A 23,224-nucleotide genomic window follows, 5' to 3' on the forward strand; every position below is an offset into this window, starting at 1 on the left:
TGCCTGGCCAGCGTCAGCAGTTCCACGCGACACAGATGGAACGTCGAGTCATTAGCTCGGCGGCCGCTTGTTCTGGCCAGGCGTACGCGACCTAAATAAATGTGGGAAGCACTCCAAATGTGGGAAGCACTCCATCCTTTGGGTAACGCTTCCGCTCGAGCTCCGCTACGCCCTCGCCCTACCACCGCCCAGCGAAATAGAATAGAATAGAATAGAATAGAATAGAATAGAATTTTATTTCATGTTCTTTATAAGACATGACGGGGCGAGAGAAAAAGCTGCTGTGGACAGCTTGACGAGCTCTCGCCCCGTACCGGTGTATGGGCAGCAGACGGCGCCTGACGGTATACATGCTAGAGGGCTTGCGTGTAATTTATACAATCCAATTTCAACAAGACACTGTATTTCTGTAAAATTCAGTAAACTATTACTAAAGAAAATGTTGTTACAACAAATGTTAAATAAACAGAAATGAGAAAAAAAAAGTTTATACAATGTCTAGCGGAACATTGCTTGCATACATAGCCAGAACTGGTACTCTTAGTGAGAAAAAAAAAGAGAGAGAAAAAAGAAAAGAGAAATCATTATTACAGGTACATACGTAAAAGCTCAGAAATCCTTAAAGAATGAAAGTCAACGCCACGTTCAATAAATTGATTTAGAAGATTGGGGACAGTATAGGACAACATTTGATTACCATAGTTAGTTCTGCAACAGCGTACCGTCCAATGTTCAGTATGTCGAGTGTTGTACACAGGTACATTGGGAATTAATTGCGCAAAACTAGTAAGGAAATTCTCACTACGCTTTGCCTCGCTTCGTAAAGCCGTGCTTAGGCGGTAATCATAAAAATTTTCTGCACTAATCAGGTTGAGTTTTTTAAGGAGAGGACCTGCTGAAGTGTCGAAAGGGGAATTTGAAATTATGCGAACCGTTTTATTTTGAAGACGTGCGAGTTTGGTGATGTTTGAAGAGGTTGTGGTGCCCCATACGAGGAAGCAATAACGTAGGTAAGACAAGAACAGCGCATTATATAATAGAAGTTTGGTTTTCGTAGGAAGCAAGTCCCGAGTTCGATAAAAAATTCCAACGGTACGGGCTAGCTTTGCCATTACATTCTCAACCTGAAAATCCCAAAGCATATGTTCAGAGAAAATTATACCAAGGGTTTTGATCCTGTCTACTACTTCGATTCTAGTCCCGTTCATAAAGAGCGCGTCGGGTGTTATACCCTTGCCTTTCGCTCTAAATATTACCGCTTTTGTTTTTTCTGTATTTATACTTAGGCCATTTGCTGAGGACCACGCAGCTAATTTTAGTAAAATTTCGTTGCCTCGCTCAAACAGTTTTTTGCAATCACTATCACTGAGAAATAAGCTGGTGTCGTCTGCGTACATAACAAATTTGACTGACTGATCGATTCGCACTATATCATTAATATATATGTTAAATAGATAAGGGCCAAGTATGCTTCCCTGAGGGACTCCATAAAGTGCCGGTTTAGTTATAGATGCATGGTTATTGATTGATACATATTGGTTACGTTGAGCAAAATATGTTGTCATGATTTCAAGAGCTGTTCCACGGATTCCGTAATGTTGTAATTTTTGTAAGAGCAACGTTCGGTTAAGTAAATCAAACGCCTTTGAGAAGTCGATGAAGATTCCCAGCGCAATTTTTTTCTGTTCAATGTTTTCCAGTATAAATTCTTTTTGGTCTAAAAGAGCGATTTCGGTTGAACGACCTTTTCGGAACCCATATTGACATTCTGTTAATAAATTGTGTTTGTCGGTAAAAGCTGTAAAACGCGTGTGAATGAGTTTTTCAAGGGCTTTAGAAAAAATGGGCAATATAGAAATTGGCCTATAATTGGATAGGGCATTGCGGTCACCCTTTTTGTGTATGACAGTCACTTTAGCTGTTTGTAACTCAGTTGGGAAGCTTCCATTGATAATACAGAGATTAAATACGTGGGTTAGCGGCGGTGTTATAACATCAGCAACAAATTTCACGGGATGAACCTTAAAATCGAAAACGTCAGAGCAATGACTATTTTTCAAGTGCATAAGGGTCGAGAACACTTCAGACTCCGAAACAGGACCTAAATATATGGTTCCAGCGCAAGTTGTTTCCATGTATTTCCGATAGTCCCCCGTGAGAGAGGGCGGGTGCAAATTTACGAGGAACTCATTAAAGGCATTAGATAATTCAGTGCCCCTAACTTCATTGCCATTAATTGTGAGCTCTTTTATTGGACTAGTAGTCTTTTGGGTGCCAATAACAGAGGTAATCTTTTTCCAAATGACTGCTGTGTTGTTGGACGATTCTGTAAAGACGCTATGAAAATATCTTGTTTTGGCGTGGTATATTTCCTTATTGAGGCGATTACAAAAGGTTTTAAATTCTCTCAGTAAGTCGGGGTCAGGCTGGGAAAGAATTTTCTGGTACATAGTGTTTTTTGTTTTAATTTTTTTTAGTAAGTCTTGCGTAATCCATGGCTTTCTGATTTTTCGAGGCTGTTTGAGTAGTTTAAACGGAAAGCTGGTGTTGTAAATTGACTTAAACTGGTTAAGAAAAGCATTAAATGCTCCATTTGCATCATTGTTATCGAATACTTCTGTCCAAGTTGTGGCCAAAAGCTCGTCACGAAAACGATGCAAGTTATTAGTACTAATATTGCAAACTAAGATGCTAGGTTTACGTTGTTTTTGATGGTGCCGGAGGGCAACATATATGGGAAGATGGTCGCTTAAGTCATGAGCTATTACTCCTGCTTTTACGTTCTTAATATTGGTGCTGACGAGAAAAAAATCAATAAGCGTTGAAGAGCTAGCAGTTATTCTTGTTGGCAGCACGATAACGTTACTTAGACCGAAGCTTTCATACAACCAGACGAGCTCATTACTAGCAGGTGTTTTAGTGAGAAGATCTATATTGTAATCCCCACCGCAGACTACGTGAAGTTTGTTTTTATTGCAGTAGAGGAAAAAATTTTCAAGGTGATCAAGGAAGGTATGATAGTTTCCATTGGGAGGGCGGTATACTAGCGAAATGGCATTGTTGAAAAGTTTCAAGGTTAGTATTTCAAAATCAGTGTTTACAGAACAATAGTCATGTAACAATTCACACTGGTGCGTATTTTTTACTAAGATAGACACTCCACCTCCGCGGCGAGATAGGCGATTTAAATAAAAAACATTGTAGTTTGGCATTTTGAAAACATTTTCATCTGTGAACCAAGTTTCTGATAGCATTATCAGATCAAATTCGAATGCGAAGTTACTAAAAAACGCTTCCAAAATTGCGTGTTTGTTTTTCGCGGATTGGGCATTTAGGTGACAAATTTTTAATCCGGACAGATACTCGTTTCCTAGATGCAGTCGCAAATCATTCGGTGTGCTGTACATAGCTTGCAGGCATGCAAGGTCTTCCTAAGCAGTGACAGTTAGGCAAGCGCTGTGAGGTCAGCTTTGGACTTGATGACGATAGCCTCGTCGCCTTCTTGTCGTCTGACTAGAATCTTTCCTTTCCTGTGCCAAACAAAGCGGAAGTGGTTTTCGTTGGCCCATTGCTTAGTTTCCCACAGAAGCGTCCGGCTTTGTTTGGTTAGATTTTCCTGAATGTAGACAAGTGACTTCGCTTCCCTTAATTTTTTACGGGCGTCGTACCAATCGTCTCTGACAGATTGCCTTGCAAAGCGGACAATGATAGCTGGTATCTTGTCCGGCTTTGAAGGCAAACGGTGAGCAGCAATGACGTCACTGTCACCGAGTTCGGGAACCTTGAGTTGCTCGGCGATCACGTTTATCTTACTGACCAAGTCTTCTTTATCGGTCTGGGGTATACCATTGAACTCAAGGTTTAGCTTCCTGTTTTGCCATTCCAGCTCGTTTATATCATGCTTTATCTCTGCGATTTGCTTTGGTCTGGAATCGGCTTCCACACTCTGTACTCGCTCTTTCAGGCTTTTTATTTCTGCCTCGTGCTTGTTCATGTGCGCAAGAACCGAGTCATACTTGTCAGACATTAACTGAACGCTCTTTTCCAGACCGTTAACAGTTTCTTTCAAGCTTTTTACTGTCTGCTCAAGTTCTGTTACGAGGGTAACTGCAGGCGCTTGTACATTTTTGTCTTTTACTCCCCTGCAAAACGGGCAGCGCCACTGCTTCCGTACAGCGTCGCTTCGTGACTTGTATGTTCTCTCCGAGACGCCCGAACAGTCTCCCAAATGAAAATAACAATGGCATTCACTACAAACAAGTACATCATTACTCGCAGGTATTGATTGATCGCAAACAAAGCAGCTGGCGTCATCGTCCGTGGTACTCATTCTAAACAGCTATGGGCAGCAGGGCAGCAGTACTACTAGGCAATTCAGTTCGTTTAAATTTGATAAAGATTCACAAACCTGCAATATGAAGAATACGCAATCAGAGATGCGTCCACTACGACGACCTTCGGGCTTCCGTGCTCGCGTACTGCAGTCTCCCGGACGACCTGTTTCAGTCTGCATCAGAACGGGTACACGCACGCTCCGCGCACGCTTCACAGCCGCACACTGTACCCTCTGCGCCATCGCCCTTGTCCCTTCCCACTAGTGTCGCCCCCCTGGACACCACCTCCAGCGCGGCAGCCACACCTACACCCACGGCAAGCCATTCCCCGACATCACCCCACGACCTATTCACCGCAACGCTGGCCCCTCAGTGTCAGCCTACATGGCAGGCACTGAGCTCCACCAATGAGACACACATCGACCCACCCGCCATCTGTCATTGTGATATTGTGTGTACCGTCTCGGTGGAAGCTAAGGAGCAGCATGAGTCTTCTGAGCAAGACGTCCTCAGCTACAACAACATTGTGGATGCAACCACCGTGCCTTGGAGCAACCTGCTTGACAACCAGGACACATGCGGGCCGGCAGCCTCTGAACGAGTGGAGATGGACATTCCTGAACTACTTGCGCCCGCTATTTTAACGGGAACGGTAATTCAAAACCTGGAAGATGTCATTCGTCCCCATCCTACTCCTCCTTCTCCCTATCCACCTCATGCACTTGCACCTGGTCCTTCGCCAAATGACGCCGCGTCTTCTGGTCCGAGTCAGGACAGCTACACGCGAACACACATACTCCGTGCACCTTGCACCCGACTCGTCGCTCCACATCAATCCAACTCTTCCACGACAGTGCGGACGTCACAAGCTCTGTGGAGGCGACTTTTCGGCCGTCCCCATCGACAACGATTAGGTAGAGTTCAGAGGCCATTCACCACTCTTCTACGTGACCCGCGTGCCTGCACACAACATAAGCAGAGTCACTTCAAGCCACCATGACGGTCAATGGCCCATCAGTCCCTCATCCCTAGACGAACGGGGTGGCGACGGCGCCACTTACACCGCACACGTCGTCGAGCTCCGCGAATCGAGAAAGCTGTCAACATAACGAAACCGCCCAACTCTCGTGCGTCGGGTCATCCCGGTTCCTTGGCAGCTTTTGTGGCTCCGACAGTGCACTCGAACTTTCGGGGACATCACTCTCGCCTCTGCGCGCTTCTAGCAGTCTCCGCCCCGCAGGACGCTAGTTTTCACCTGCGACCACTGCACCACTCCCAGTCAAGGCCTCCCGAGGAAAATGCACACACCGGATGCCCTCCCTGGACCGACTAGGACAGTGTAAGGACATTAACCGCAGACAAATCTTACTGATCACCGGTTTTGTACATACCTGTACATAGTTTTTTTCGTTCCTCCCAACGACCGTCCTCTGTTCCTCATAACGCGCTACGGGCTAGGGTGACGGGGGACGGAGAACTTTCTTCTCTAACCTTACTTACCCTGATAGCCAGAGAGGTCCCGTAGCTCCAAGCCTGGTAAACAGACAGAAATCCCGTCCGCCGGAGCTTGACCACGGCTGCGACGGCCACCGTTCGTGGTTTCTTACCCTTCACCTCTAAACACCTAGCCACGGTAGGATTAGGCTTATGTTGGGGGGGCTTGGGGTCCGCGGTGTCACCACTACCATCACCAAGATTATTCAAGGTGCCCCGTTCGGGGCTTTGTCTTTTGCTACGCGCTTTTAGTTTCATTATTGCTTCAACAGCAGGCCCAAACCTGGAACATTCTAATATAGTTGTCCCTGTAGGTAATCACCGCTTTGTTCTGTTTTTCTTCTTCTTTTTTTTTCAGATGAAAGCCCTGGGGCCATGTCGTGGAACAACACATACCAACCGCCGCCCCCACCGGGCAGTGGAGCGCAGTATGTGTTGCCCGAGTCCCCTTCTGACATCAGCTACCAGCCCCCGGACGTGCCCTCGAACCGATATGAAGTCGATAGTGCTGTCTACCAGCCACCTACACTGTAAGAATTGGCAGCCACTCTTCGAGACGACTATTAATTACGCATTCCGAGCATGTCCTGTACTTTGACTTTTATTTTACATCACTTAGTTACCACATTTTTGCGAAACATATATAATTTCTGCACGAATTAGCAATTTTCAGCATCCATTGTTACAAATCCGTTTTTACCGCGCTCCAAACCATTTTGACTACGATAATTGATATCACTTGTTCACACTGGAAAGGAAATAACTTGCAGTAATAAGACTTCCTTAACGCAGACCCACACCTTAATATTTACAACTGAAGCTCAGGTTCGCAAACTACACTGCACATATGCACAGAGATGTTCATTGCACTGCCTTAACTGAGTTACATTTGTAGCTTGTGTTTTAGAAGGCTGCGGCCACGTTGTTAGACACTGGTATCGAAAACAACTTCACTTTTCCGAACTGTATACACAACCATTAGAAACAGCGCATTGTTCGTTAAAAAAACATGCTCTACAACGTTGTCCAGCCCTTCGCATAACACCTCTCTCTGGCGTCGTCAGTTGTGACCGTGGAGACATAAGAATAGGGGGCTTTTTATAAAGGTTCGCTCTTAGATGTAGATATACAGCTGGCAAAAAAGCAGTGCTCAGGCCGAGCCGTACCGCCTGCAGACTACCAGCGTGTGCCATGTGTGGTGATGCTGCCTGTCTGTCTTCTACAGCCGTACCGACCATAAATTTCAAACTTAAACGTCTTGATTATACCTAATGTGAATAGAATCAACTAATAGCTTGGATTATGTATCGTACTTACTTAAAAGACAAATCCCCAATAGCTTTATCCTGCAAATAGCGTCATACAATTAGGATGACCGAGTTGCCATTCGATCAACGATCCCGAATACGTTAGTAAAGATGCATTGCTTGCATTGTGTTCGTTGTATTTGAAGCTGTACAGAAGGAAGTCTGCCTTCAATAGCATTTCTTCAAAACAACCCTCCACACAAACTCACTGGTGAGTTTGAGTACAAACGAGTACAAATGAAAGCTCACTGTAACCCCATGTGTTACCGTGTTCTCTGCCTTCCTTTGAGACTGGTATCCGCAACATGTGAAGTTTTTAAGGACGATAGGTTTTCTTGGGCTACTTAAATGCGAACATTTTGGCCTGCCTCTATGTCTGGCTCTCAGTTCAGCCAGGGGGATGAAACTCCGCCGTTTTTCTGTCCCGTGACTGCAGCGATCCTAACATTTGGGGGCTGTACTACGTACGAGCATAAATGAACGTTGTTGTTGCCCTTTAAATTTATTACCAGGTTGCTTACTAATTACGGAGTTTTAAATATGCAAGTGAACTTAAAAGTTGCAGTTCGAGATAGCGAAAATACGAGCGCCACCCGGAGTGGGCAACGGGAACCGCGCCTTCCTTCCTGGCACCGCTGAGAAGGGGCGTTTCTTGTCGCACCCACATGGATGCTACGGTGCACAGTGCTCCGAGGGCCGTTTTTACCACCGTAAAGTTCGTTTCATCGAAACAGACGCATGAATGGATTCGCGCCGTCATCACAGATCGTGCTGTACTGAGTGGTGTCAAAATTCTTCACGCCAGGCCACATGAAATTCTTTTGTTGGATCCCGGCGGACGAAAGGTACGATCTGCATGCTGCTCGTTTTGCTTTTCTACGCTTGCACGAGATAGCAGGATGCGGTTGCCGCAGTAGCTTTAAAATTTAAGTGAGCATACACGTGCACTATTTATTTATTACATTCTGATTGTCTTATATGATTCTTGAATTGCACATGAAATGCGCGGCAGAGCATCTAGTAATTAATCCAATGTCTACATTAGCTACGCACGTTTGTTTATACGTGCGTTATTGATTTAATGCGTTTCGATCGTGAGTTTTGCATTTTAGCGCAAGTGAATGCATGTATATATGCAGCAAAATGTATATGAGGCAACATATACAATGACTAATGAAACAGTGCGAGCCTATCTGCACTCCTTTTATTAGCTTTTGATTGCCTGCGTTTAGTTTGCTTTCGTAGCATGCGTTGTTGTTGTTATTGTATTATTAATATTATTGTAATTATTATAATTATTATCAGTATTATTGTTAACGTTATTATTATCAGCCTATTTAAGTCTACAGCTGGAGGAAGGCATCTCCCATAAACTTGCGGCTCAAAGGGTGGGTCCATAGGTTCATATCGTGTTGTTAGCACTATGTTAACTACGTATTGACTACACAAATTATTTTATTGCGTTTCAATTGTATGTTCTGCATTTTCTCTTCACGTGAATCAACGGAACGTAGAAGAATGAATTTGTAGCAATAAATATACAAACTAAGCAATTACTGAATATGTTTATAATACAATTATAATTCCGCCACTTATAATTTATATCTTACGCTTCAGTTCCGTGCTTCGAGCTTCAGCTTTAAGTACAAGAACGATATATTCACAAGAACGCAGTTACAGCTATAAGCATTAGACAATGCAGGCTTAACCTTTGCTAGTAATTTATTAGAGGTTTTTAAATAAGGTTTTTATAACCAGTTTACTGCAGGCCCCGAGAAATACCTAAGGAATGCATAGTGCGCGAAAGTATATATGCATGAAGAATTGCTTAGCGATTCTGGTGTGGGATGGCTGCTTTTGTCTGCTGAAATGTATTTTGGATTAGGAGGAAAGGTGGGTCGTTGCCACCGAACGTTATGATCGCACAAATAAAAAAACGTATCCACGTCTCTTAATAATAAAGGCTGATTTTAATTTAAATTTGCCTTTACGATTGGTGTTGTAACAAGTCGTCTTTGTAGCGAAAATCAATTTAAGAAAGAAAGATTCCTAATATATCAGATAACGTTTATTTCGGATACAGATGCCAGTTTTCACTCAAAACTATGTGCGCCTGAAAGCAGCATTAAAGCTAGTATTCATTCTAACCCATATATACAAATGTGCTTGTTGATGTTCCAGATCTCGCGTTTGGCTCCAGTGCGCGAGAAGGCAGAACCTGGCTCATTTACCACCTCGACAGATCTACAGCAGCTACCGGCTGTGTCCTGCCCATTTCACCAGCCGAGACTACGCGGACCTTGGGCAGACAAGTCACAGGACACATATCCACTGGCTGTGCCATACACTTTTCTTTGCGACTAAAGGCGCAAAATATCTAAGTTGTGTTTTTACTGTATGAATGGTACATTTAGGCAATAAAAATTAAAATAACTGTACTCTTTATTCTTGTCTAGATTGTGTGCACTACTAAACCAAAACAACGTCATATTTAGAATAAGTGGTGCAAAAAGAAGTGGACGCGCAAAACTTCATCAATCAGGACAAAACAATTGCCCTTTTGATAATGTGGCGGGTTGCGCAACAGGACCAAGATTGTGCGCTGGCCATCGGAATATCTTTCACTCGCTCAGTTTACCTTGCATGTGCGTCCCAATTAAATTTGGCGCTAAATTGCCCCCCCCCACCCCCCGCTCGGCTTTTCAGTCCTCATTAAGATGGCGTCTCCCAGTGCATGTCTGCAACGCGCCGCCATGTTTTTAGTACCGCCCCCAAACACCAGGGGTTTGTCGGGCGCTGCGAGCGAATTTCGCGTCCCATGGAAGGTATAGGAAGTTTCACTCCCCTGGTTCAGCCACCCGGCCAGAAGTTAAGACAATTCTTGAATGAGACGTTCGTATTGACAAAGCATTTCTAAACTACTGAATCTGGTGGTGGCAATGTTCATACTTGCCAGCATTGTTGAGCAAAAAGAAATCATTAGGCGTATTTGGGGCTTGACATCAGTGCACATCTGATATTTGCATTGTTCTTTTGATTAAAATTACACGGCTGCTTGATTTTTGCGATAGAAAATGGAATAAATACGCCTTTAAAAAAAATTTCACCCAAAAATACGCAAAGTGCTCGCGGCGCTTCCCCGTGGCAGTGTTCCCAATTCAAAAGTAACGAAAGGCCCCTACAGATGGCGCAAGCAGTGGAACGCGGCAAAGATGAATTGTCTTGAGTCTTAGAGCTTATTTAGAGCTTAAAGCTTATTTAGTGGTTCTACCTCCACTGTGTTTATCGTGCGAGGTGCGAAGCCGGAAGGCAAGAGCGTGAGAGGTTCACGCGAGAGAGAAGAGAGGCATTTACATGGCAGGAACGGCAGAGGACTTCGATGACATTTGCAAACTGTTAGCAGGCTTCATTCTGACAAGCTATTTAAAACGCGCACTAAACACTCGCTGATATTCTCGTTCCTCTTGTCTCGAGGTTGCTTCAAATCATTGCGGTATTTCCAGCTATAAAATACGTCGTCCTATTGTTTAAGTGATAGTCCGTTGCTTACTTAGGTGATAGGTTCACGTCTATCTTTAAACACTTATAATAGCTTTTACATACATACATACATACATACATACATACATACATACATACATACATACATACATACATACATACATACATACATACATACATACATACATACATACATACATACATACATACATACATGCATACATGCATACATGCATACATGCATACATACATACATACATACATACATACATACATACATACATACATACATACATACATACATACATACATAGATACAGGGAGTAGTAGAACTTTGAAGATGGTAGAGAACACAACAGAAGAAAAACTTCGAACAAGGTAAAAGCACGATTGTGGCCTACGTTTCAGCAAAGAGAACTTGCTTTCCTCAGGGCCTGAGGAAAGCAAGTTCTCTTTGCTGAAACGTAGGCCACAATCGTGCTTTTACCTTGTTCGAAGTTTTTCTTCTGTTACATACATAAATACATACATACATACATACATACATACATACATACATACATACATACATACATACATACATACATACATACATACATACATACATACATACATACATACATACATACATACATACATACATGCATACATACATACATACATACATACATACATACATACATACATACATACATACATACATACATAAAACTTCATTTGGCGTACAGTTCACTGCACTGCACACGGCACTGAATACTATTCAATAGCATCTTTTATTACTATCCAAGGGAGCGAGCATCCCAGTCTGCAACTATTTTGGCCAAAACAAAACGGGACAACCACCTAGCCTATACAAATAAGTGTAGAATGATGCCCAATTGCACTCAGCTAGGAAAGTTCACGACCCCCCCCTTTTGGATTCCACGTACAATTCCATTGGGTTACGGGCTATAATTAGATTAATTGTGGGGTTTAGCGCGCCGAAGCTACACCTGGTGTGTGAGGAGCGCCGTAGCGGAAAGCTCCAGGTTAATGTTAGTTTTGATTGCCTCGAATCTTTAACGTGCGACGAAATCTTTCGCATCCATCAGAAAAGCAGCCACCGCTGCTGCGATCGAACCTGCGCCCTTCGGCTCAGCAGCACAACGCCTTCGCCACTAAGTCGCCGGGGTAGGTGTGGACTATGATTGAATGACGCAGTAATTTCACGCTCAATGTATTTTAAAAACAAAATAACAGGTGGACAGAAAGCAAATGTTCGAAATAAATCACACTGCTTCTGAGTCCTATATGTGCACGCCATTACTTCACATAATGTAACCATTATTTAATTTCTCACTTCGCCTTATTAACTGAGGACAAGTCGTGCATGTCCTCGGGTAACTGCTAAATAAAACGAAACATAGTTAACATCAGCACCGTTTAGCACAGTTGTTATACAGGGTGATCAAAATTAAGTCGACGGAAGTTTATTTTAAATTAGGCTCCCAGATGTACGTGAAGACCACCTCGACAGTGAGGTTACGCGCCCAGGGGAACACATAATTAGGTGGTAATTATTGATGTCGGTGGCTTAATTAACTAAAATTGAATAATCACCTTTTCAGTGGCTGCATAAAGCAGGTATGCTTGTATTGAAAAGTGGGACGCAATCTTGTTTTTACGCAGTTTAGTTTCGAAGAATTGTTCTGGCGCATCCGTACTCCGAGATATCGATCTGCGAAATTTAATTGTCGTTCGCATGATTACGCATGCTAGACAGCGACTACCGACCCAAACCCGCCGCGGTGGCTCAGTGGCTAAGGCGTTGCGCTGCTGAGCACGAGGTCGCGGGTTCGATTCCCGGCCGCGGCGGCCGCTTTTCTGATGGAGGCGAAAAGCAAAAACGCCCGTGTGTACGAGATTTCGGCGCACGATAAAGATCCCCAGGTGGTCAAACTTAATCCGGAGCCCTCCACTACGGCGCGCCTCATCGCCTGCGTTGCGTCGGCGCGTTAAACCCCACAATCAATCAATCAATCAATCAATCAAACTACCGACCCAAAGCTCCCCCCTTTTGTGACGTGCCTGGTGTGTGCAGTGTTTACCGTGACAACGGGGAGGAGGCATAGGCAAAAGTGATAACTGGCACCCTTGCAGTCATGGCTGGCGTTATCGCGATCTGTAGTACTGGGAACCACTATCGAAACACAGAACAAAAGGAAGGAGCTTTTCGCTGGTCTTCGCTGTCTACCATGCGTAATCACGCGAAATGATATAAACTTCGCAGTTCGATATCTTGGAGTACACATGCGTTAGACGAATTCTGCCAAATGAAACTGCGTAGGAACACCATTGCGTCCAACTTTTCAATACAAACATGCCTGCTCACTGCAGCCGCTAAAAGATAATTATTCAATTAATAATTAAGCCACTGACATCAATAATTACCACCCATTTTTGTGTCCCCCTGGGCGCGTAACCTCACTGTAGAGGTGGTCTTCACGTCAATCTAAGCACCTAATTTTAAAAAACCTGTCGACTTGATTTTGATCACCCTGTATATTCTAAGCAATTCATAAAAGTCGGTTTTACGTTTGGCAGCCGCTCCTCATGGCGGCGGCGAAATGTCCTCATTGGGTGCATACACGTTCTGCGCCATCCGTGTGCGAAAAGCAGCACAGCAAGCGAGGAGTGCCGATGGAATAGCTGACTCATGTCTGCAAAGTTTCGCGAGTGCCTCGATTTCCGCTGCCACAACTGTTTTTGCTAGTTGTTTACCGTTATGGTTCCGCTGCGACACACAGACGGGCTTGCCACAACCTCATTGAGCGCAACCATTCGGGTCATTCATAGCACGAAGCTTGCGCTCAGTGTCCAGAGAACATGTGGTTTGGCCACCTCGTAAAATCACCAGCGTATGATTACACCATGTTACGCCAACAGCAAAGGTGCGTGATCCGTCATGCCCGGCTAGTACCAAGCGCACGAGTATACGCTACCTGCTCGTATGGCCAGAGGCCGTCTCGCAGTAGCTCTTCCCACTCAACCTAAACTAAACATTCTACAGAGATGCGAACAATCTATCAGCTGAGGCACCACTGCGTAGTCATGACCATCCCAAGGATGCGGTTTTGATGTCGGGCGTGGTGGCTGGTTTTCTGGTGGAGCGAAACGCGAGAACGCCCGTGAGTCCAGATTTTGGCGCTCGTTAAAAATCCTAAAGTGGTCAAAATGAACCCGCGGAGCCTTTCACTACGGTGCGCCTCAAAGTCCAAGTGTAGCTTCGACGCGGTGAACCCGCAATTAATTAACCACTCATGACCATCAATTTAGAATCATAAGGCAGACTGTAATTATGGAAGCCAGTTGTCACGCAGGGCAGAAATGCTTTGCTAGGAACCCTGCCGATCCCTACAATCTGCGCTGGGGCCAGCAGCTGTTTAACCTTTGCCATTCACATCTTGCTCTAATGAAGCTTATACAAAAAGATTGAACCACCAGCGCGTTGGACAGAATCCTAACACGCTACTAATGGGGCTACATCTTATGATAAGGAATCGTATACTAAGCAGTGTAAGATGCTGCGCGGCTCATTCAAGGGATCTCGTCGTCTTTCGCGAATCTGTACAGGGCTAAATTGAATTTGGTAAGTATCAAAGCCGCAACACAGCTGACAGAGTTGTGTTACGATTGAATATTAGCCTTGCCAAGTGGCCATAACGGATCGATGCAGTTAAAGGCGGTGGACTACAGAAGCGCTTGTACTGTCGTCCCTGTCGCTCTGTTCGTCGCGCTCTAATTCTTAAACCAGTATGCACCAACTCTCCCAACACTGGGTCACACAGTTTCTCCCCCTCGGACATTCGTGGCCGCAGGTTCTCCCGTTTACGTGCCTATCAGCCCCCCCCCCCCCCCCCTAATTTAATTTCTGCGGCAAACTAGCATTTTGCGCCCGGTTAATTGCAACTTGCATATTGCACTCACACGTGTCAGTGTTGAGGGTAGTAGCAATTTTCGGCCCAATTCCACGGTCGGTCGACGTGCATGACCGTGTTGTTGGGTCAACCAGCACCAGCAGAGGTGCATGCACTCCAGGTAGGCAGTCTTCGTCCAGGCGCCGTCAGATGCGCGCCATGCGTCTCTGGAAACCTTTTCGCACTGAGCTTAGCCCGAGTGGCGAACGATTGACTTAAGACTACATGCCCAAAAAGTGTGATTACTGCTTTGAAGGCTTATAGCTGTCCCCAATAGAAATATTGGCTGTCATGTGGACTTCAAGTTAATTTTCGGAAAGGGCAGTCTACATGGGAGTGTAGGCACCATGCTTTGTATACGGGCTTCTGGGAGCGCTCCAATTTTCCTAACAAATCTATGTACAGTGCAGTCCCAGGCTTCGATAAGCGAGTGTCAATTTCTTGAACCATTATCACCGAGTGCCTGACGGGCCGTGCAACGTTTTGCAGACACGGCGTAAAGTGTCGCTTCGGAAGAAAGGCCAAAAAGGGAAAAAAACGTGAAGGGAGCATCGGTGTCTCCTTTCCATTTTTTATTTACAACCTGACTCCTGATTGGATGGCATGACATGCCCCACTTACGTGGCGTGGTCTTCGGCACCTAAACAAACGATTACTTTCTCGGGCCTTTTATTACCGCGCCATCATCCTAGGTTCCTACTCTGTGGGAGTCCGCGGCTTCACAGCTGATAGAAGTGGGTGTTGATTAATGAAACAGGACCCTAATGGTAACGTAAGTTGGATTTCATGAACAGAGGCCGCGACGAGCACGCGATCTTTCCTGCAAACAATTACACCACACCCCACCATGATATGTAGAGACGATGTGCCTATAGACCCATTGCGTGGACATTTGAAGACAAAAGACCGCCACAATTTTTACAATCAGCGTGGTTTTGGTGCTATTTTTGTCACACGGCTGTTATGCTCATCACTGACCTTGTGCGTAAATTTCCACTCATGCGAGCGTAAGTGTATTGCTAGAATTATCAGCAGCCGTGGTTCTCCCTAAAAGAAGAAGGTGTCTCGTGTGACGCCTCAATCAGAGAAGCTCGGAAATAATGGTTCGTTTAGATTGCTAGCACCAAAAGACGATAGCGGCGAACGTTTATTCCCAAATAAGGTTGAATATAGGACAAGAAGATGTATATAAAGCATTTGCCTTTATTGTACTTTCCGCCATGTCGCATGATGCTTCCATTTAGTGCCATCGCCAGAAATTGATGCGAGGGCACGTTAGGCGCAGGATGATGAATGATCGGGGAATTGCCTATTGTCTGCCAAGCATTCCCAGCAGTTATTTATAATACAAAAAGTGCTGTGCTCACAGCGGGCTCCGGCGATGCATGGTACCGCTGCGTGGCCGCCAGCAGGTACGAGGTTTCACTTTCACAAAACAGATTTTTTTCCAGCTTTGTGGTGCCAGCGATGAAGCGGAGGTTTTTCGGCGCTTTATGGTCCATTGGCTCCTGGCTCACTGTCTTCTGCCCGACGGCCATTAGAGCGGATCAGGTTATTAACCAGTTACAGGCCCAATAACTCCAATTGTTTAGAACTTGTCGAGCTCTTCCCTTATTTTCCCAACACAGGTAGGAGAAGCGACGAAATGACATCCACGCGGATGAATTGAATTGATACATTTGATAACTTTCCCAAAGCGCTCCAAAGCGTGCAATCTTGCTTTCAACGCCAAGTTTAAACGCAGATATAAAATCGGGAAAGGGTCGAAAGGGCCGACCAAGCCATTATCGACTAAACGTGCGCAAAGTACCCGGATGACCTAAAAGGGCTCAGCGCCCCTTCGGCACTTTATCCCTGAGCTCATCCCACTGGCTCCAGATATCTTAGATCCCATCCCTACCGTTTACTGTCAGGAAGGATACCGTTCGTCGGGACCAGTAAGAACTTCGCATTGAGCTCACAGTTTTCTTTTCGCAATAACATCCTCATTGGTTAGAGTGTCGATTTGAAATGCGAGCTTCTGAGACTCGGTTATGAAACAACTAAAAACGAAAAAAATCCTTTTGTAACGGAAAACTAAATAAAGAAAACGGGACTTTGTACGGGTACTTGCATGGTCCCGCACTGGTTATAAGAGCTTCGTAAGTGCAATGGAGGTGGGAAAAGAACGTCCGTATCGAAGCACCATCGGTCTCAATCACGGAGCAAGATTATACAGGAGGCGAGATACCCATTGCGCTGGGCGAGGACGAGCTACGAGATTGCGTCACAATGGAAGCTAACGCAGACTGCAAGGCTTTATAATTACGGCGGGGAAGACATGATAGCAGCACCATAGCCTCCTGTATAACCGACTGTGCCAGCTCTATTGCCCCGAAACCCATTGGCGCAGCGCGTTCAGTGTGGGGCGCGATGTTCCCAGCTGTTTCGATGGCCATGCCGATGCGAATTGCTGTTTCAAGCGGGAAGGGGGGGGGGGGGGGGGGGGGCGGGACACTGAAACACATTTTGACCTGGTCTGCTACAGGAAGGCGTCTTCCAGCTGCGAAAGTCCGCAAAACGGCGAGCTTGGACTTCATGAGCCAACATTAAAGACCGAAGCTTTATGCGTGGCGCCGCAGAACTACTAAACGGCGTTCAGTGTACTGTTCCCTCCTGCAGGCTCACCCTTTTGAGTTCACTACGGGAGTTTCACAACAAAATGTATACATGTCATCACGGTTTTCACTCCGATAAGAGCCAGTTAACTTTTCTCCCGCTCTATAGGAGTTGATAAGTAAAAAATAATGATGCCTAATTCGGGGTTTATAGATAATTGAGTCATAGCAATTAAATTTTCTTGAAATAAGTCCAAACAGTTGAGCTCGCCCTTTTTACTTACGAGTCCATTCAGTCGCGTTCTGCCGCTAATATTTTTACGGCCCCCGAAAAAGTACGGGCCCAGTCCTTCGTCGCTTAATAAAGCAGGGAGGAAAATATCAGGTGGGGCATGCATGCACACATCAAAGGGGGTACACCGTGCACGTAGCAGATAAACTCCCTGCACCCTACAACGAGCCGAGCCAGACGCCGGAGATGTGTAGGGGACGGGTTCCTCTTCTTCAATTGCGCGCGGAAACTTGTTTCGGCAACTCTCCGCCAGGTACAACCGTCGTCTGCTAAGGAGCTAATTTGAACGCCCGCAGTTATTGTGCTACGTTGCATCGGGCCTCTGCCATGATGATTTTTATAAACAAGTTATTAAGTCATATTAAAGCAACGAAAAATTTGAGTGCAGTTGGCATTTAAGGCCCAGCATATTGTAATTGCGACAGAAAATTGCCCGTCATGACTGAACTTTTTGCAGCGGAGATGTTATACGCTCCTTTCCAGGAGAATCCATGCGGATACCGAGCCCATTAACCAGAAAACCTCGCAAGGTTGACACAGCTAAAAATAGCTACTCTGTACCCTCTCCACTCGCCACCTGCGAGCCAACCGCGCCTGCCTCTCAGCTTCTGCGCACTTGAGTGTAGTCGAGCGCTCACATCACGCCTGTGGCACCCCCTCTCCACTCAACACCTGTGCATCGTCGGGGCACGCTTCACAGCTGCGGTGCACTCTTTCTGCTTACCACCGGTGCGCCGTCTGTAGATGGCGCTATAATGAAGTCTACGTGCAAACGCAAAAATAAACTATGTATAAAATTTGAAATAGTCAATCTACATCTCTGGCCGGTGACGTCACACACTGCAGCTCCGTTTATTATCCAACTTCACAGAGGAGAATGCTACTGCTTTGTATTCTTCTAAGTTTTTCCTGTGTACTGATTGTAGAAGTCAGATGCTCATTCCGACGCTCTTTAGCGGTACCAGCACTGCCATGTACGCCACTTTGAAGCATTCTGAGCCTACAGCCAATCGGCAGATGCAGGTAATCCAAACTGCCCGAAATGTTTACACGGTCCGAAGGTTTCAACATACCACTATCGTACTATCATCTCTGCAAACCTTAGTGACCTGAAAGTCGGCGGGCACCACTGGCAGCTTGCAGCACTGTCTGGCTACTGATTTTCGAAAAGGGAAATAATTGTAATGTAGCGACCTTCAATTTTTACTGTCTTTGTTCTTTGTGGTCATTCACGGTTGCAAGCCAAACTCACCATCATTTCCTGGTGTTATCTTCTATTTCATATAATTAAATGTGCCGTTGTAATGAAAGAGCCTGCGTTTCGCATTTTCTAAATCTACCGCAGCAAAGTGCAAGCATATTTATTTAGTATATGCAGAGCATCTGATTCACTCTCCTTGACCCTCCGGCGTCGTCGTCGTCGTCGTCGGCGGCGGCGGCGGCGGCGTTGTCCACCCCCCCCCCCCCCCCCCCCATTCTCCTCGCCGCGCCAGCTGCGCTCTCCGCCGCTCACCCCCTCTCCTCTCCGATAGCGAACACTCTCTCGCGAGGGGCATTAGATTGGATTCGATTGGATTGGCTTGGATTGGATTGGATTGGATTTGAATTGGATTGGATTAAGTGGATTGTGTTGGATTGTGTTGCGTCATAGCCGCGGCAGACGCGCTGGGGCCGGCGCATGTGCAGTACTCTCTCTTCCGCGGTTTCCTCTCCTTCGGGCGCCCTGCGCATATAACCGGTGTGCCGTTCTCCGACGAAGCAACATCCACGCTTGGCTGAAACACCTACAGTTCACGCCGCTTTACAAGTACGCCAACGTCGTCATCGACTGGGACCGGCTTACGCAGTCCCCTCAACGTTATGCGCGCTATAAAACGCGGTCCCTTCGCCGCTCCGCCTATGCGTCGCATCTACACAGGGGTTCCCGCGAGGGGAGGTGGGAGTTTTTTATTTATTTATTTATTTTTATTTATTTATTTATTTATTTATTTATTTATTTATTTATTTATTTATTTATTTATTTATATATTTATTAATTTATTTATTTATTTATTACAAGTCTCTCGAGACCAATAGGGGGTTTTACAGAGGGTTAGGTAACAGATCATTTGGTGGCACACAAAAAAAAAGAGCATGCAAGAAGTACAAAGGAAAACAGATATCAACTACAAAAAATAATGGATATGTGGAAAGCTAAGAAACCGACAAGAGAAAAAGAGTACTACAGATGGTTGCAAAAAGTGCTCAGCGGTTACCGTCTTGAACAACAAAGACTCTTCAATGGTTACAATGAAAGATGGAAGGTGGTTCGACTCGGCACAAGTTCTCGGTAAAAAGGCGGATGAAAAGAATTTTGCATGCAGTGTACCCAATGGATTGCATTGTTGCCTGTGTGCACATAAAAAACCTGTGCAGGATACAGTTATGAAGATGTTGCCGTGCTTCTTAAGTAAGACTTTCACGACACTCACTTGCTGAACACTTGCTTTGGTGCAGCAGCAGCTACCAGCCACCCGGTGAGAGCTACGTGCCTCCTGAGCCACCAAGCGGTGGTCACACCTACCAGCCGCCCAGTAATCCAGGCTGCCACGACAGTAGTAGTGGCATCTCACCGGTTGCCCATTTCAGCGACACTTACTCCGCACCTTGTGATCCGGGATATGGCGTCCCTGAGGACACTTACGTTCCACCACCGCCACCCGAAGATTGAGGAGAAATGAAGTGCAGAGAACAACCAGGGCTTCATACGGTTTGTCTGCGATAAAGATCTCCCAAATGTTGGAGACTTGTTGCTTGACGGGTTAACTGTGAGCGGACGCAGAAAATCTGCTTCCTAAACTTGTAGTCTTCCGAGTGAATTGTGAATCCCAAGCGTCGATTTATTATTCCAAGAACACTATTAGTTACCTACAACAGCTCACCTCTGGGTATCTCAAACACAGCGAAATTATGCACATGTGACCTCCAAGGTATGATGAAAGGATTCTTCCAGGGATACGCCTATTTTAAAAAAAATCTCTCGGAAAACTGAACGCAAACACCATAATGTAAGTTCACACAAGAGTACTATTTCATTCCCATGGGTTGCGCAATTACAATATTAACAGAGACTTGTAATAAAAGTATCATAGTTGCCAGTGTAATGGCGGGAGGCCAACTACGGGTAGGTAGCGCCAAATAAAAATTTACTAATTGTTCAGTCTTTGTAAAATAGACCAAGTAAGAATTCTCGAGTGGATTAATTATCGAGCGTCCTGCCAAACAGCGACGCAACTGGGAAGGGCGGAGACTACTTATTGGAGAATGTGCCCAATTGGCACGCTGAGGTAGACAGCGGGCACCGAGCGCTGGTGGCTGGAAATAAGACGAACTAAGTATGAGAGTTGCTAGCCAATGCGCTTCTTCGTCGCATCACAAGGCACGTACCAACAGAGGGATTTGCAGGTGCGTCCTCACGGCCTCATCATAGTCACTGCAGAGTTGTGGCCTGGTGGGGCCGCAGTTGCACACATGACAACGTATTTTTGAAGCACGCAAAAATTAGGTTAATATGAGGGTCTTTCAGCTTGCTTTCTATCCATTGTGTGCGCATACATATTGGCCTGAGCTTTTAAATTTTGTCATCGCGCCATTCCCATCGCTCCCAAAGTCGTCATCTTTAGAGGGAAAAAAACAAAAAAGCCACATTGACAAGAGATATACAGGGTGTTGCAACGATAACTGGAACACTTTCAAAATTTTTCCTGAGCGATCCGCCACTCTGTTCACGCTAAAACTTCACACAAAGGTCGCATTTTGTGGTCTATTTTGTTTGACACCGGAAACAACAACGGTACTTACCTGTTTATTCTGAAAATAAATAAAAACGATTTTCGCCTATGGGAAAATGGCGGCGATTTGGACGTGCGAGCCCGAAAACCGGGTTTTCTGATCGTCTGTTAGCTCATTTCTAGGTGCATTTTCTGATCTTCTGCTGCACCATTTGGCTCCGTACGTGAATCCCAAACGTGCGTTTCACTCTGCAGGTGATTCCGTCGTTCCAACATCCACTTGCGCTGGCTCGCACGTTCAAATCAGCGGCCATTTTCAAAACCATAGGCGAAAATCGTTTTTATTTATTTTCAGGATAAACAGGTAAGTACCGTCGTTGTTCCCGGTGTCAAACAAAATAGACCACAAAATGAAGTTTGAGCGCGAACAGAGCGGCTGATCGCCCAGGAAAAAATTTTAAAGTGTTCCAGTTATCGTTGCAACACCCTGTATGTTTTCAGGGCATCCCCCTAGAAATAGTGCCATCGATTAAAACATTAGGTGTATGATAAACGAAAAACTAGACCTGAGACGATCAGGTGACCAGTTTTGTTACCAAACTATCGCAGACCATAGGCATTGTTTGCCGTAAACATGAAGTGCTATCTCCGAACTTAAGGATCTTAATCTACCTGTATTTTATTCTCGCCTCAACTAACTTTACTTAGTCTGGGGCACCACGACACAAGAAAATCTACACAAATTACACATGCTACAAAAGAGCTTCTTATATATAATTGCAATCCCCAAGACCTCCATACAACAGTGGACGGCGCGGTTTGCAAGCAAGGGCCTAAGTTCTAGCTTGACCTGGTAAAGAGGGCCCGCGCAGTTAGCCACAGCCAGAGGATCCCGGACTAGGGATCTCCTCCACCGGGTGGGTACCCTAACAGCAGCACCTGTTGTTCGAAATAAAGATTTTATTCATTCATTCATTCATTACGCGTAACTGGAAACCTTCGTCGATTGCACACCACAGCAGAATTTTTGCGAGGCACAACATTTTGCCAGTAACTAAATTCTACGAGTCTCGCCTGTGTCATTATTTCAAGCGTGAAATTAAATATAGTACATTTTTACTCCGTTAAGACTGCTCTGCTAGAGCCACAAAAACATTCATGCAGAACCAGGTATGAAGATATATGGAACGTTCAAACATGTATACATAACAACTCACGGCGTGCAAACCCTACAAAAAGGGCTCCTCGACTGCCCAATAGCTTAGCAGCTAAATACATAAAAAACATAGTCCCTGAAAGATTCACAAACGGAGAGTAATTGCCGTTTTTTCTTTGGTAATTCATGTTATCTCTAAGTTCGTACTTTTATGCCTTAAAAGAGTGCTTCCTGAGTGTGATTTCTTTATTCCTTTCTTGCGTTGTTTTTTGTTGTAACTTTGTATTCCTAACTTGTTGGAACTGTACATCTTTTTTTGTATTTATGGAACTGTACTACTACTTCGTTGTTAGTTTGTAACAAAGGTTAGAGATGTTAACCCAATGTTCATGTGTATTGGTGTTATGTACATTTGGTCGTATTTAACTGTTTTGAATCCTTGCTATTTCACCGAAATAGGGGTCAGCAACTTTATTCAAGCTGTTTATGACAGCTTTTATTGCAGGCCCGTCATCGTGTGCAGATGCAACAAAAAGTAAACGGACCACGGCTTCGTGAAATTATAATAATTGCTATTTTACGCGGCTGATAACATACATATAGTATGTGCGGCCGGATTTTATTTTAGAATGAGTTTCTTAAAGCCAATTCGAGGTTGATGGCCAGGCACATGGCGGAGAAATCCCCTGAAAATCTCCAACCCGTGTTCCGTTCACTTTTGTATTTAACGTGTGCATAATAATGATTAAATAAACATTTATTACTTACTATTAGGTGAGACACTGGTCACTGACCAATTCAGTGAACCATATTCTTC

At 45.0% G+C, this 23,224-nt stretch overlaps 1 protein-coding gene across 3 annotated transcripts in view; it reads left to right on the forward strand.

The window, feature by feature from the left end:
* LOC144163276 (uncharacterized) overlaps positions 1-21,258 on the forward strand; it is a 57,923-nt gene extending 36,665 nt beyond the window's left edge. For 2 of the 3 annotated variants that reach the window (XM_077694167.1, XM_077694185.1), the window contains 2 exons: positions 6,187-6,358; positions 19,978-21,258. In XM_077694167.1, the coding sequence (XP_077550293.1) occupies positions 6,187-6,358; positions 19,978-20,191 (386 nt within the window). In that variant the 3' untranslated portion in view covers positions 20,192-21,258. The remainder of the gene's footprint in view (positions 1-6,186; positions 6,359-19,977) is intronic. The other variant, XM_077694175.1, reaches the window with a different exon arrangement.
* The last annotated feature ends 1,966 nt before the right edge of the window (positions 21,259-23,224 follow it).

This window comes from Haemaphysalis longicornis, unplaced genomic scaffold (genome assembly GCF_048455015.1).
Source record: "Haemaphysalis longicornis isolate Haplotype H1 unplaced genomic scaffold, Haemaphysalis longicornis Haplotype H1 scaffold_1, whole genome shotgun sequence".
Taxonomy (NCBI): Eukaryota; Metazoa; Arthropoda; class Arachnida; order Ixodida; family Ixodidae; genus Haemaphysalis; species Haemaphysalis longicornis.